The 16,456-nt window shown below is 36.5% G+C and overlaps 1 protein-coding gene across 1 annotated transcript in view; it reads left to right on the top strand.

The window, feature by feature from the left end:
* Positions 1-935: 935 nt before the first annotated feature.
* The window catches only part of LOC149948936 (otoferlin-like), a 93,426-nt gene continuing 77,905 nt past the window's right edge, over positions 936-16,456 (top strand). Inside the window, exon 1 of the mRNA XM_090174132.1 lies at positions 936-1,295. Coding sequence (XP_090030258.1) covers positions 1,217-1,295 — 79 coding nt within the window. The 5' untranslated portion in view covers positions 936-1,216. The remainder of the gene's footprint in view (positions 1,296-16,456) is intronic.

Consider the following 16,456-nt stretch of genomic DNA (forward strand, 5'->3'; position numbering starts at 1 on the left):
AGTCCCAACGATACTTAATTTCGCACCAATAAAATTGCAGAGTCCAAACGATACTTAATTTCGCACCAATAAAATTGCAGTCTGAAGGGTACTTTTGATAAAATCCAGAGAATTTGAATGGATTTTATTAGATTTCAATATTAGAGCTAATCCTCTATTCTCTATTTTTTATTATCGTATGTTATCCGTATAAAACCAGGGAATGTATAGCAGATACAGATAGTCAGATAATAGTTAGAAATGAAAACCACTTATTCCAAGAATCTCTCGCGATAAATGCGAATACGAAATTTTAACTACAAATATTTAATTAGCGAGGGAAACCAATACGGAACATTCCTTAAAACTAACGGAAACTAATTAAGCGACGAGCTTCCGGGTCCCTTTTCACCCGGTCACATCCGTTCGATTGAAGACGCAAAAACCTTTCAACCTTCTAGGAATCTTAGCGAATTCCGCTACCTAATGGAAAGAGAAGCTTTGTCTCTCTGGAAATTCCTTCCATTCAGGCACGGATTAGAGGCATAATTTCTGAACGCAATTGACACTAATGCTTTTGGAACGTGGCACGGATAAAAGCTCTACCACCAACAACAATGCATCCAGGCTTGAAAAAGAGAGTAAATTGGTTCGGCAAAAAAATCATTACCAGGGAGCCGGTAAACAGTAGCTCGAGACCCTGTTTAGCATTGACAGGTGCTTCGGCCGAGTTCCTCCGCCGCGGAGGGGTACGTACCAAGGTCGCTATTATCGATTTTTAAGCCTCGGCTTGAATTTTCCCGCCTTCGCGCTCAGACGCGCGGATCCCCCGCTTCTCGGCTTCCTGTTTTCCCGGTCTCCATGACAACGTCCGCCCCAACCAACGCTTAAATCGAATCTTCTCCGAGTTCCCACGGACGCAACAGTCCGCTTCGAGTCGCGGGGCGTTCGCGGCGATCCATCGCTCTCCGGCCGACTCTCCTCCGGATCTCTTCGCCACAGTTTCCGCGCCCGACATCCGAAACTATCTCGACAGGTATGTCCGAGCTCTAGCCAGAGAGACAGGCCGAGCGCGCGAGGTACCACCAACCTGTTATCATTCGAATTCTTTCGTCTTTAACGTTTTTTCCTTTAAACTTAGTCGGGCTAATTAGTGTCCCGCTAATTGATTGACTATCTCGCTGAACCCCGGGTTGCGCGAAGAATCGTGGACTGGTTTACATATTGAATCACCATCATGGCATTGACTCTGCACGTCTGCCAGGTCAACGGGGTCAAGCGGAAAGGAGATAAGCTCGTCAAAGCAACATTTCGAGGTAAGAAATCGAGGGATAAATGAGTTTATTACGCTTGTATGAAATGTTATTATTGCTTTAAATTATAAATTGGTTCTTCACGTATATGTTCGTTTTACAATGAATAACGAAATAGCTTAAGCATAACGTCGTTTTCACTAGTATTTACTGTTATCATTACGCCAACCAAAAGATAATAATATCATAACAATTACTATGACATAATCCGAAATAACTTTAAGAAGGACATTTCCCTTTACCACACTGATATTACGACCCAACTACAATTTGAACTACCAACTGTGTAGTATATTATCATCCTTGGTAATTTTATATTTCGCCTTGGGCATATTTAGACACTAGGGGACTCGGTTCTGTATTAAACCTTGATTGTTCCAAAAACCAGTTCGGTGATAATTTTGGTTAATTGTCATACTTTTTGGTGTTAAGCTACTTATGGTTTTAGGTCGTTATACGGTTGACCCTAATTGTTTAGGTGGCATTTGCCGCCAAGTATCGCTCGTATTGATTCCGACCTTTACGATACCATTCTGTATTAAAATGAGCCGCATTCTTTATTCCAACATTTACATTACCAAAATCGACTATCAGGGTGGTTGTTCTCGATAATATTACCGGAACACATATGGTATTATTCTTCTCGAAGACAAACTTACAGTGCTGCCGGGTAACGAACGACTATTTAGTAAGCAAAACATCCGTTAACGCTACCTTTGTGACGTCATGTCTATGTGAAAGTTCCCCGTTTAAACCCATACCGAGGTTCTAAAGACATTTTTCTGTACACCGATTACGTAACCAGTGATCGATTACAGCAATAAATGATCGGTTACTGAGCGTCTACCGTAATCACGGAAGCCATAGAGTACACTTAATACTGTAAGTGGTCAGTCTATCGACAAATACCGAACCAAAACTATCTTAATTTTAGCACCCTTTTGAAAATATTAGGTAAAGATATGGGCATGTTCAAATTCAAATTCAAATTCAAGTTTATTAGGAAAATATTTTTAGTATATTTTACAGGGGTGTAAGGGCTAAGTCATTGGCTGACTTGTAAGCCCTGCTTGGGTGCTGATTCAGTTATCAAACATTTAGATCAATTTAACAAAAGGAAATATACACAATTAACACTATATAAAAATAAGAATAAACAACTGTATATTATATTTACAAACCCGAAAGAAAAAAATATTTTAAAATGAGTAAATTTTAAGAATACCTTGAAAGTCTCGCTCCATAAGTTAAGCAAAGTTACGCGGGAAAACTCAATTACCCAGAAAATTGATTGTAAAGAATTCGAAAACGAAAAAGGCTTATGAAAGGTTGTAAGAATTTACCACGCTCGATCAAACCCCAATAAGTCGATTAGGAAAGACGAAAAATGAAATGGTTTAAAGGAAGTATGAACAACGAAGTTCAAATTTATCCCACCACGTTTAATATAAGCGAGAGGGGCAGACGAAGTTTTGATTTAGTTCTTACTTATACTTGAAATCTGCTACCTTGAGCTATGTTATTAGCATTGGGCAATTAATGTCTTCCTATTGGCTGTTTCAAAGAAATGTAGTTAGTTATATGTCAGCCATCTATTGGTTCTATAAAGAACTATTTTGCAAATCGAATACGGAATAATTTAATGATTTTACTTTGGCGATCCTACTGCGTCATCAAAACGACTACAATATTAGCATACCTTTAGATTATCTTACGCGTGTACCAGACTACATCGAAAATCACCTTTCTCGAGTTATTCATGACTTTTTTCCCCAGCAGAGTCAAATCAATAAATTCTGAGTTTTGGAAATTATTGTGGATTGTGTTAAAATATTCTTTTCAAGACCCATTTACAAAATTGAGTTTTACCATGTAGCATATGGAAAGCTTATCTCCTCCGGAAATGGATAAATACGAAGGCTTGTTACCTCCTTTGCTTTTGTAATTAGTTTAATGTATTTACATTATCCGTACAATAACTAACAAGTGTAAGTGGATTAAGGATTAGTAAGAAAACGAGAAGAGTTCGGCTTCTCCCTGAGCTTCGGTGTAAGGCAAGTGGAACACTTCTACAGGCGGAAATAGGCCAATTATAAACACGCTTTCTTAATAAAGAAATACATAGGAGCACCGGTATATGTATCCTTGAATTTATTTTTATAATTTTTAGATTAACCGTTTAGTTATTTAAATAAAATCTTCAACTTGACGAACCAACTAAAAACCATACATTTTGGCAAATTTTAAATACTTTTTTGAGAATATCGTAAGATAAGTGGATTAGGTTGGTTTAATTTTTAAAAAAATTAAAATAACACAACTGATACTTCATGGCTTTAAAAACATAATTTTAATGTTATAAACGTTAAAATTGCGAGCTTTCGGGTACGTGACCCCTTGTCAAGCACTAGGTTTAATTTTGTTAAATAATTTAAAATCTGATGAGACTACAATTCCAATTTAGACCTTAATTATTAAACAACAAAATATTTATAGCGCCTTACATATTCGGTTTTTGTATTGTTAATTACAATTTCTAAACAAATACCAACTGTTATTTATTAAATTGCTTATTTTGCGACCGAGATATGAATGCCGGCTCTTACCCGCCTATGGTTAATTTATTTGAGCGTTACTCTAACAATTGAGCGCGATTCTGTGGGAGTCCTTACCCCATCTGTTGGTAGAAAACGTTACTAAACATTCGCAGGGTATGTTTTAATGATATTTAATAAATATAAATTATCTAAGTTCGTTAAGGTAAAGTTCCATATATCTCACGGCAGAAACTACCATTTGTAGTCTCTTCATCTAATAGAAACGATATGTGTCTAGACATATATAGTCAAACTCAACTCAAAATAGTTTCTTAAATGCTAAAGTGTACCAAAAGTCACATAACACGAAGAACTGTGTTGATTCTCAATCAAACTTGATAAGTTATTAATTGAAGAGGTAATTGTCTCAGCGCAAATAATTATTTACGAAACTTACTTAGATAAATTTAAATTCAAATCATTAGTTGATGTAATTGACCTTTACATTTTCAAATCTTGATGTGTTTCAGATCACAAGTTTAAATGCACATCAGACGAGAAATTTTACGAAAATCCTCATGTTAATAATTTTCCATTATTTAATAACTAGAACAGATCCAATATAATCTTAACACATTTCTGGGCATTTATGATAAACCCAGTATTTGCCAAAATTGTCCCTTACCATTTTTTAAAATACATGAATGGTAACTATTAGGCGCATTTTAATTTAAATCATTCGACTATTAAACAGGCACTATGCAACTTACCATATTTCACTCTCGATTTGTTCAGTTTGTAATATTTATTATTTTAATTTACGCGCTATAAATATTTAATTCTCAAGTTATTAATGTTATTCGAATCCAAAGAAAATCTTTGAAAATGATCCCGTATTTCTCGACGTTGCCGTTCAAACTTCTACAGTACATTGTTTAACCGCTCAAGTTTCTTATTGAAGATAGTGGCACACTTTCGTATTAAATTACTTTTGATAAGCCACACGTATAGTTTGTGTAAGGACTCATTCACTTATGGACATAAACACAAATGACACCGTAACCTTTTCGGAAATTTAAATTTTATTTTGATTCGCCATTTTGGTGGAGCTGTTCAAATTTGGTCTCAAGGTTTAGAAATTTTTTCGAGCTAATTACCCCCTTGATTGTTTTGTATAATATGATATTGTTAAGAAATTTCGATTTTCGTTGGTTGTATTGCTTTTGAAATCCTTTATACAACAGCAACCTCATAATTTTCAATGAATCGGTACAACCCTCCCCCAAAATGGCGACCAGAGACTAAGAGCGGAAATTTTTAATTTAAGCCTATAGAGCCAAATTAACTTGACGTAACAACTACTCGTTTTATTATTTATCTGTTTTATTCATATAATACACTATTCATAATATATGTAATATTTTATTTAATTCTACCATAATTATTGTAATAGTGCAAATATCCAACTGAATACTGCGGAACAGTTCATCCGAATCATTGGATTTCAAAATTAATTTATGTTATGATTTTATATCGAGATGCAGGTCACTATCATATATATTAGGATACCAGTATATGATCAAATCAGAATAAATTATGATTAAAGTGATTAATTCGTGATAAAACGGATTAAAGCATATGATTTAATCCATTAAATCATGATTAAACTGATTAAATCATTTATTAAACTGGTTAAATCATGATTAAACGGATTAAACCATGATTAAACGGATTAAACCATGATTAAACTAATTAAATCATGATTAAACGGATTAAATCATGATTAAACGGATTAAATCATGATTAAACGGATTAAATCATGATTAAACGGATTAAATCATGATTAAACGGATTAAATCATGATTAAACTGATTAAATCATGATTAAACTGATTAAATCATGATTAAACTGATTAAATCATTTATTAAACTGGTTAAATCATGATTAAACGGATTAAACCATGATTAAACTGATTAAATCACGATTAAACTAATTAAATCATGATTAAACGGATTAAATCATGATTAAACTGATTAAATGATGATAAACTGATTAATTCATTTATTAAACTGATTAAATCCTGATTAAACTGATTAAATCCTGATTAAACTGATTAAATCATAACTAAAATTACTAGATCGAGATTTGAATGATAAATCACAACTGATTATTAATGAAATGATAAAATCATGATTGAAATCGTGATTAACATGAAATTTTTATTTATTTAATCATGATTATTAGAAAACTGACCTGTCTCTCGTTTTAAACTGCTTTTTGATGTATCGTTATTAATTTGACCACTGTTTGATGAGGTAGAAGCTCACTTCATTTTGTTCCGTTACTTTGGCCATTGTTAGTGTTGTTGATTTTCCGGAAAAATAAAATGCGGAAAAATTTCCGGGAAATTTTTCGAATTGCGGAAAATTTGCCGCAAATCGGAAAAATAAAAAATTGAAACATAAATTACTTTTTAAGGGTTTTAAATGTTTTTAACTTTTTATCAATATATAATGTCTAATATCAGTAAACATATTACAAAACATTAATAGTGTTACATTGTTAATCAGTTTAAACTAGTCTAGAGGTTTAGTTTTACTTTAAGATTAAAAAATGAGGCGAAAATGCCGCTTTATTTAAATTTGCAAACAATATATTAGACTAATCATGGAATGAAACCTTTTTTATTTTTACCCGAAAAATACGGAAAATTTTCTGGAAAAAAGGACTTGGTCATTTTTGAAAATTTTCCGACTTACAACATTACTTTTGCTAGATAATAATTAAGCATAATTTTAAGAAACAATTTTCTACAAGGACCAAATAATGGACTACAGTTTACTTTACGTGTCTATAAATTCACAATATATAATTGAATTATAATTATAAAAATTTCAAGCATATATGGAAAACTTGAAGAAAGACGCTGTAGAATAAATTTGAATTTAGATTGCTTTGTAGAATTTTGATTTCTATTTTTCCCACCATCGTTGTTGTTTGCGCCCCCCGGCGGAGACTTTCTGCCCAAAAGCTTTCATTTCATTTTAATCGCGCTTCGTCCACATTGGGTTTTGCGTTTTCGCGTTTCTAGGAATCGCTTAGTATTCCCCCCCCCCCGCGCTTAGTATCCCCCCCGCGCTTTGACGTCATTTAGCATAAAATCACGCTAAGTTCATTATAATCACAATGGCAATAAAAAGGAGAATGCCGTACTTTTCCAAAAACCCTTTTTCCTGTCACGATACAACGCAATGGGTTTCATCAAGAACATATTTAGGTTACGGAGGACGTACTGACTTTGATTACGCGTGGTTCGTTATAACATGCCACGCGTTATATAATTCGGCCGTGCCGATATTGCGAAATTGTAAACGATGCAGACGCCGTGCATGGAATTTAATAACTTTTTTTTTTACAAATTCCATTGTGTTTACCCAATTTTCGTCCAAATTTATAAGGTTTAACCAATTTTCTCCTGTTTATCCAATTTCATCGGAATTTAATCACATTTACCTAATTTTTTACGAATTTTATTGCGTTTACCCAATTTTCGTCCAACTTTATAAGGTTTACCCAATTTTTTCGAAATTTAATCACATTTACCTAATTTTATTAGGTTTACCCAATTTTGGTATTTTTACTCAACTTTGATATTTTTACCCAATTTTGTTTTTTTTACCCAAATTTAGTCGATTTCAAACAATTTTATTTGACTTTACCCAATTTCACTTATTATTACCTCAATATTACTTTATTCATGTAATTTATTGAAATTTTACCAAAATTTACCCAAATTTGGTTAAAATTTAACAAAATTGATCAATTTTACCCAAATTAGGTCAAATTTATCATTTTGGGTATTTTTTGAAAATTTTAATTTTTTAAATGTTTTAAGAATTTTCACAGGTGTGAAACCGAGAAAATCCCATGCTTTTTTAAACGGAGATTTTTTAGTTTTGAGAGGTCAAATACATTTTCGGTTGCCATGGGAAAACTAAAGCCCATTGCATCCCTTTGGAAATTTTCATACTACCATAAGGTCTACCTAACCCCCGAGTTTCAACAAAATCGGTGATAACCACCTCGGGTTGTCTCCTTGCCAGTGGTTACCCTTTACGGAAGCAAGAAGTATTTATTTCTACTTAAAGGGCTGAGAGATCATTTTAAAAATGAAACAAAGTGATCTGCCCCTCGGCCACGGCCGGCCTCAAACGTATGAAGAATGCAAATTAAAAGAAAGTTGGAGGTTTCGCACTCCAATGGTCTAAAATGTCATAAAAGCTAGTTTCCTTAGATAAATTGTTCATGGAGGATCTTAGGTAGGTTTAAAATATCGCCATTTTGAAGGTCAAGCTCACTATTTTCAAGGTTGAGATGGCCTTGTTTATAGTAGTTATTTTCATTAGAAGATTCTCAGATCACCATTTTGAAGGTCAAGCTCACCATTTTCAAGGTTGAGATGACCCTGTTTATAGTAATTATTTTCATTAGAAGATTCTCAGATTACTATTTTGAAGGTCAAGCTCACCATTTTCAAGGTTGAGATGACCCTGTTTATAGTAATTATTTTCATTAGAAGATTCTCAGATTACTATTTTGAAGGTCAAGCTCACCATTTTCAAGGTTGAGATAGCCCTGTTTATAGTAGGTATTTTCATTCGATGATTCTCAGATCACTATTTTGAAGGTAGGAATCACCATTTACTAAAGATAGCCCTTTTGCTAGCGGGCCTAGAAGGTAGAGCCATACGTTCCCAGTAGCCTCAATCCGTTCTCCTCCCACCATTGTCATTTTCCACCCGTTGAGCGCGCGAAAAAAGAGAAGCTTTCAAAAATGATTTCTATTTTTTGCACCTTCGTAGCGGAAGAGATTAGCGCATTTTCGGAGCGTATTTTAACGTAATAAGCAGCGGCGAGGAAAAGCGGCTGAGAACGGCTTAGAGCCGCTTTAACGCGAAAGGAAGCGCCGCCTGCCGACTCCGTTTTATACATAGATGATCATTTTATAGGGCTCGTAAAAAACACCTGGGCTTGACGCGATTTCAAATGCAAAAGTGTATACACGTTTGTTAGCTCGGGATTACGCGGGCACGTGATTTTATGTGACGGGGGTTTAATTTCGTCGCGGTTACGGCTTTATTTACGTAGTACCTTCATTCTAAACGGACTTTGTGACGGCTTATCTTGGGCGACGCGCGTCTGGTTTCAAATTCAGTATTTCACGCCTATTGTCTTCAAAGTCATAATGTATACAGATACCTAAATTTTAAGTTTAGTGACGGCTCGTAAAGGAACTCGAGTAAGGCGACTGTTACGATGGTCTGTAACTTCGAAGTACCCTATTAATGTCACCAATATTACCTTTGTTTGGGCCATATTTAGGGGTTCATAAAACCGTAGGAGGTCGTTTTATTTATATTTCCACAAAATTGTTACACGAAGAAGGTTTTTCTTTATATATGAAGAGAATGACTTTGTTGAAACAATCCAAGGGAGTCGTGGGCTGCGTACAGTAACTCTCAACGGAGAATCTGAAAAATCATTTTCGTCGAGACCGTTGCTAACGTGACGTAGGATCTTGTTGAACGCATTTTACGCTTGTTTTAAATTTTGTGAAATATCGTCTGTTGCGGTGTCTGCGGCAAGCCTTACTCCATGCTACGACGTCACGTGACCGTTGAAAAACGGAAAAACCTGCTCTTCAGCCGATGACTTCGTTGCTTCGGGCAACGTGACGTCAAAACCGGAAGTCAAAAAACCCGTTAGTAAAAAACCGCTGACCGTTTTATAGAGTTACTGAACGCAGCCAAGGTCTAGTCCCTCCCCCCCCCAGAATGAGAGGAGGGGAAGGAAAAACGTCACAGGTGTGCGCTTCAATGGCGTCGGAAGACGTCAGTTTTAGGGGAACAATTAGACACGGGGATGATTTGATCGGTTTTATGGGGAGGGGCTTGCTGTAGGAGTATCAGGGGGATTCGGAGCAACGCTGGTTAAAGAGGTTTTTTCCCAGAGCTCTTCAGTTTTCCATTTCCATAAACGTTAACGGTATAGTGAGTGTAGGGAGCTGTTGGCTCGGGTGGCGTGAAGGGCTTGCCACCACCCTCCTACGCATTGTAACCCGGCCACCTGAATTAAAGGCTTTAAAAGTCGCTCGATGACTTGGACCTAAGATGATGCCAAGGGTATTAGCCTAGCTGATTATTATTATTATTATTAAATCGTCTCTTTCTTCCTAATACATTTTTGATCCCTTTATTGCGTTGAAAATGGACTATGAAGTACACCAAAAAATTGCTACATTTCAAATATTATTTGACTAAACTAAAGACTTGAATGAAAGCGCTAAAATCAAACCTTGAATAAGTTTGCTCTAAATGTTGGTTTTAAATAAATTAGTCACAGCCTTAATAAAGTAGGCTAAGCAATAGCAAGTGCAAAATCCTAATTATATAGCTAGAAAATATTTTGAGAGTATATAGTATCATTATGAAGATACGATTACTGTTGAGTTTATTTGAAATGTTATTGCTTTAAATTATAAATTGGTTTTTCACGTTTATGTTCGTTTTACCATGAATAATGAAATAGCTTAAGCATAACGTCGTTTTCACTAGTATTTATTCTCATCATTACGCCAACCAAAAGATACTAATATCATAACAATTACTATAACATAATCCATAATAACTATAAGAAGGACATTTCCCTTTACCACACTTATATTACGACCCAACTACAATTTGGACTACGAACTGTGTAGTATATTATCATCCTTGGTAGTTTTATATTTCGCCTTGGACATATTTAGACACTAGGGGACTTTGTTCTGTAGTAAACCTTGATTGTTCCAAAAACCAGTTCGGTGATAATTTTGGTTAATTGTCATACTTTTGGTTGTTTAGTTACTTATGGTTTTAGGTCGTTATACGGTTGACCCTAATTGTTTAGGTGGCATTTGCCGCCAAGTATCGCCCGTATTGATTCCGATCTTTACGATCACATTTTGTATTAAATTAAGCCGCATTCTTTATTCCAACATTTACATTACGAAAATCGACTACCAGAGTGGTTGTTCTCGATAATACTACCGGAACGTGTATGGTATTATTAATCTCCAAGACAATCGTACAGTGCTGCCGGGAGGATGATGATTTATAGTTAATCAAAGAATTACACATTTCAACCACTATCCATTTTCTTTAACGAATTTATATTATTATAAATATATATAATAAAGTAACATTTCAATTTGTTTCACGAGAGATAAACCTTTTTAAAAATAAAAAAAAACTTTATCTAAACTATTTAAAAATCTGTAGCAGATAGCTATTTGAATAACGGAATTTTAAATTAAAAAACCGATCAGTTAACATATTCAGAGAAGGCTAATAGATTAGATCTGATTAGATCTGATCAGATACGATGAACGTGATAGGTTTGTTACATAATTCGTGCGAAAAAAGAGATTGAGAAGCAGATACGGATCTAATAATAATCAGCCAGGCTACCACCCAAGGGACCACCTTAGGCCCGAGTCATCTAGCGACTTTTAATGCCTTTAAACAGTAGTTGGGTTACAACGCGTAGGAGGATGGTGGCAAGCCCTTCATGCCACGTGAGCCAACAGCTCCCTACACTCACTATTACCGTTGGGTTAGAACGCGAGCCACCAGCTCCCCACACTAACTATTACTATTAACAAGTTTTTATTAAAAAGTGGGGATAGAACTCGCAAACTCATCGCGGAAGGAGTAGTTTCGAGTTTTCACCCAGTGCCACAAGCTGAGATCGAAACCGGCTCCTCTCGCTGCGAGGCGAAAGTGGCAACCACTCCGCCACCCCACTATATTCCTAAGTACTTCTCCACCAATATCATCCGAGAGTTTTTAGCAAACGACCGTTTTCCATCCTCAACGAAGAGACATTTTAACTCGAACAGCGTAGATGAAAGTAGAGCAAAGGATTTTTCAAGATCGTCCTTTACTTCGAAAAATATTTGTATTTTTACTGTTCCTCCATTTCATCGTATAATATTTCTGAAAGTGGACAGTTGGCAAAATATTTCTGCTCCGACACTGACCTAAATTCTTCGTACGTCATTTGTCTCTCTGGCTTTTAGAATATTCGGCTAGTTTTAAACGCTTCCTTATTTTCGCCCTGTTCCTTCCGCTCCAAAAACGCGGAAGGAAAAATGCTTAATGGTGTTTCGTTCCGAATGATCAGAAATCTCTCATCTCTCTCCTGGAAGTATAAAAGCAAAGGCCACAAAAAAGTATCGCGGATAGTGCTGATATCGCTCATTCCTTCATTTCTTAATAGACCCTACGTCGATCTTAAAAGGAATACTACCACAGATTTTCGGTGCTGTAACGACCAAGCTTCATTTTTCTGCTACTCGCGGCGCCCATAGAAAAATAATTTAATTCCAAAATTATACATATAAAAAAATGGGCAAATTTCGGTGGTGCCTTGGGTATTTTTTTCCCAGCTAGGCTAATAACCAAGGCATCACCTAGCTGATGATGATGATTATTATTATTATTATTAAATTACAATCCAAAATGTTGTATATTTGATCTACATGTAATATATGATTTGCAACTTTTTTTTCGATATGATTCAAATTATTTGATACAAGCATAATTGTATCTAAACTGGATTTCTTGATTCCAGTTGCATCCAAATCCCAACGATTTTGATTGTGAAATTATTAAAAAAACATGTTTGCTGTAAAGTAAGATACGCGACGGGAGAAAACTTATTTTAGACTGGACTATACAAGTCGTTTTAAATTTAATTTAAATCGAGTCGGAACTAAATAGAAAAATCATCTACTAAGACCATAAGTGTATAATATTAATTCAATAAGTATGTCACTTTGCGAAATATTTTACTTAGAGCTAATCACGGAGTTACGTCATCGCGGTAAGAAAATCGACCGCTAGCGATTAAAGGCTACGCGAAAGTGTGCTGTGACTGATTCTCAATAATTCTCAGAAATTTTCGCGAGGGTAGGCAGACCAAATAAATGGGCGCCCGACCCGGGACCCCCTTTTCTCAACGAAATGCTTCAATAAAATAAAGTAGTGATGTACATGACGAACAAAAAAGTTCTAACAACAGTAAAACGAGTCCAAATATAACAGAACTGGTTTTATTTACTAGGAGATACCTAAAAAATTTCTAAATACATTATCGACAATTGTTTCATTTTTCATAATTTTACCTCTTGGGACAATTTTGAGACCCTTTCTAGATCAATTTGGGGCCCCTTATAGGGTGATTTTGGGGCCCCTCAAAATTTTAAGGTAGGAAGTGGCCTACCTGGCCTACCCCCAAACGCCGCCACTGAGAGCTTTATTAATACAATCTTAGCACGCGCGCTAGAAAATCCCAAATTCTTCGCGACTTTATCACGCGCTCGTAGTCTTGTTAAAGTAATTGACAATGAGGTGAAAGAAACATTGAAACAAGAAGGCTATAGAAAGAACTATCGCATCACTCTTATATAAATTGCACTGTATGAAAAGGTCAGCAAGGAAATCTCGCGATCGCAGGACACGAGCTAAACTATCTAAATTATTGTAAAAGCCCAAAACGAGCGAGGGATTCAAAGCGATTTCAAAATCCGCTTGAGCTCCAACTTCCGTTTTTCATCAGTTCTATAATGTTTATGACACAATTTACGTCATATTCCATGAACAAGAAGTCATTTCTGGAATACTTAAGCGATTGTGTAAGATATTTAGATATGGTACAGATTAGAGTTCTTAATTATTAAATTCGGAAGAATTTCCGGAAATGTTTCCGAATATCGTAAAAATAAAAAATAAACATATTTTACTTTATTCTAGACTAGTCTAGAGGCTTAGTTTTACTTTTGGATTCGAAAAAATTAAGCGAAAATGCCGCGAAATTTAAAATTTCGAACAATATTAGGCTAATCATGGAATGAAAACCTTTTATTTTCCGGAAACTTTTCCTAGCTGGAAATTTCTACGGTTGACGTTCAGCTTGACGACACTAAATTTTTCTCGAGCTTGCGTGACACTTATTTCGTGGACTAATCGTGTCGAACCGAACGGAACTTGGGAGGGTACACAGTTTAAAAGAAAATGACACCTTATTACGTTACTTCAGCCAAGGAAGCTAGCGATTTTTAATGCCATTAATTCAGGCGGACGGGTTATTGCGGATGAGGGAGGTGGAAAGCGCTTCGTGGCACGCCAGCTACATACACTCACTAGCATCATTCACTTCTGCAAGTTTTTACGGAAACGAGAAAGCCTAGAAACTAGTTGGAAACCCCCTTTCAGGGCCGCCAAGAGCGAGCCCGGGCCCTGGTAATATATAAATTCCGGGCCCCAAGAGAGCCATTACTACTGGAATTAACAATAATTTTTTGGAGATAAATCCAGGATAAGTATACCTCATTTGTTCAAACCCGGGCCCGGGCCCCGGTACTATACAAATTCCGGGACCCAAAAAGAGCCATTACTAGTGGAATTAACTATATTTCTTCGGAGAGAAACCCAGGTGAAGTATACTCGTTTGTTCCAACCCGGGCCCGGGTACCGGTACTATGCAAATTCCGGGACCCAAAAAGAGCCATTACTAGTGGAATTAACTATATTTCTTCGGAGAGAAACCCAGGTGAAGTATACTCGTTTGTTCCAACCCGGGCCCGGGTACCGGTACTATGCAAATTCCGGGACCCAAAAAGAGCCATTACTAGTGGAATTAACTATATTTCTTCGGAGAGAAACCCAGGTGAAGTATACTCGTTTGTTCCAACCCGGGCCCAGGTACTATGCAAATTCCGGGCCCTAAGAGAGCAATTACTACTAAAATTAACTATAATTTTTCGGAGAGAAATCCGGGATAAGTTTACTTCGTTTGTTCAAAACCGGGCCCCTAGGCTGCACGGGCCCCCTCTCTTGTCGGGCCTGGCCCCTTTAATCGGTGGAGCTAGAGAGAGCTTGAAAACTCAATGCAAAAGTAGTTTTTGTTAGAAAGTCACTCAAAAATAAACCAACAGGACCCGAAAGTAGTTTGAATTTTTGAGAAAAGAGCGACCTACAGCGGCGAAATGATTTGCTAATTGGCCCTACTTTTCGTCTGCTGTTGATCGGGGTTTGGATATGAAATTTCCCTTTCATTTGTTTAATATCCATAACCGAAAATTATGCGAATAAAACTTATTTTTTGTATATTAAATTGTTTTATAGCTACGAATAATATCCATAAATAAAAATTTAACTGAAATTTTTAGGATTAATCGAAATTTTGATGGTTAATTTATCTGTTGCCCAGAGCTCTAATCATTTTCAAAACCTTCAGAACCATTCTATCGAGTGCTAAATCAGACAATAATACTTAGGCAAGTATGGACTTATTTAAAGGCCTAGTTTTTCTTCTAACTGTTTTCCTTTAAGTTTACTTCCCGCCAAACAAATACCCAAGTGGTAGGCCAACAGCGGAACACGTTGGCCTAATACCAGGGTATTTGTTTGGAAGGAAAGTAAATTTAAAGGGTGACAGGCAGAAGAAAACGTAGGCCTCTCAGTGTCAGCAGTTCGATTTGGTGAATGTAGATGACAATATATTGTTAAGGCAATTGTAATTTTGTTTCTATCGAAAATAAGAAAAAGGTTATAAGCATTTGAAATAGCCTAAAATTGAGGCTAGACTCCTACGCGGCAGGCTCACCCGCAGAACGTTTCAGGAGCCGTCAGAGCCCGGCGTAGTCTCTCTCTCCCGCGGTTCTTGGCTGCTTTCCCGGTAATCCTGCCGCCTCGGCGCCTAGTCTCAGGGCCGGCGCTAGAGGGGGGGGGGGGGGGTAAGCGGGGCAAAAGTACCCGGGCCCGGGCCTCTGAAAGGGGCCCGCTGGAACGGGTGCCTAACTAAAATTTTCTGATATTTCCAAAAAACCGAATTTTGGAGTAAAAATACGTGGGGCCCGAAAATCCTAGCGCCAGCCCTGCCTAGTCTGAATAACTCGCGTACATAAATGGAAATATCTTTTCTCGTTATTTCGTTATCTCGTTCTTTACGTAAGACCCCAACAATTGACGGATTTTGAAATGACGTTTTAGCACGCGACACTACAGGTACATCTCTTGGGCACACAGCCTTCTTTGCGTGCTTTTTTGACCATAACATGTAGAGGTATTTTCACGCGCAAAATGAATTTTAAAAGCCGTCAATAGAAGGGATTTAATCCTAAACAAACTACTAAGCAGCGCCGATAATGTCAAAAGCTACAGTAGGGAGTGGTTAATATTGGAAATCTTATGAACGAAAAAATACCAGAGGTTGAATTTCCTTTAATAGTAGACTTTTTTTTTGTCGATGGGCTTTTGAATTTGTAAGAGTACATGCTAGGTCTCAAAGAAATGTATTTTTTGAATAAAGATCAGACTCGGTAAAGTGGTGTATCCTTTATAAGGTACTGAATTACATTGATTATATCAGGAAACTATATAGGTATACACTTGGAATGTCTAAGGAAGATTTTTACGGCCGTGATGAAGCTCGTAGAAACGGGCGTGTCTTAAAGCGGGTAAACTCACGATAAAAACTCTCGCGCCTCGCTACCCTAATTCGACGAAAACTCGTCATTAAGCC

This window comes from Leiobunum rupestre, chromosome 4 (assembly GCF_980474605.1).
Source record: "Leiobunum rupestre chromosome 4, qqLeiRupe1.1.hap1, whole genome shotgun sequence".
In the NCBI taxonomy this organism is placed as follows: Eukaryota; Metazoa; Arthropoda; class Arachnida; order Opiliones; family Sclerosomatidae; genus Leiobunum; species Leiobunum rupestre.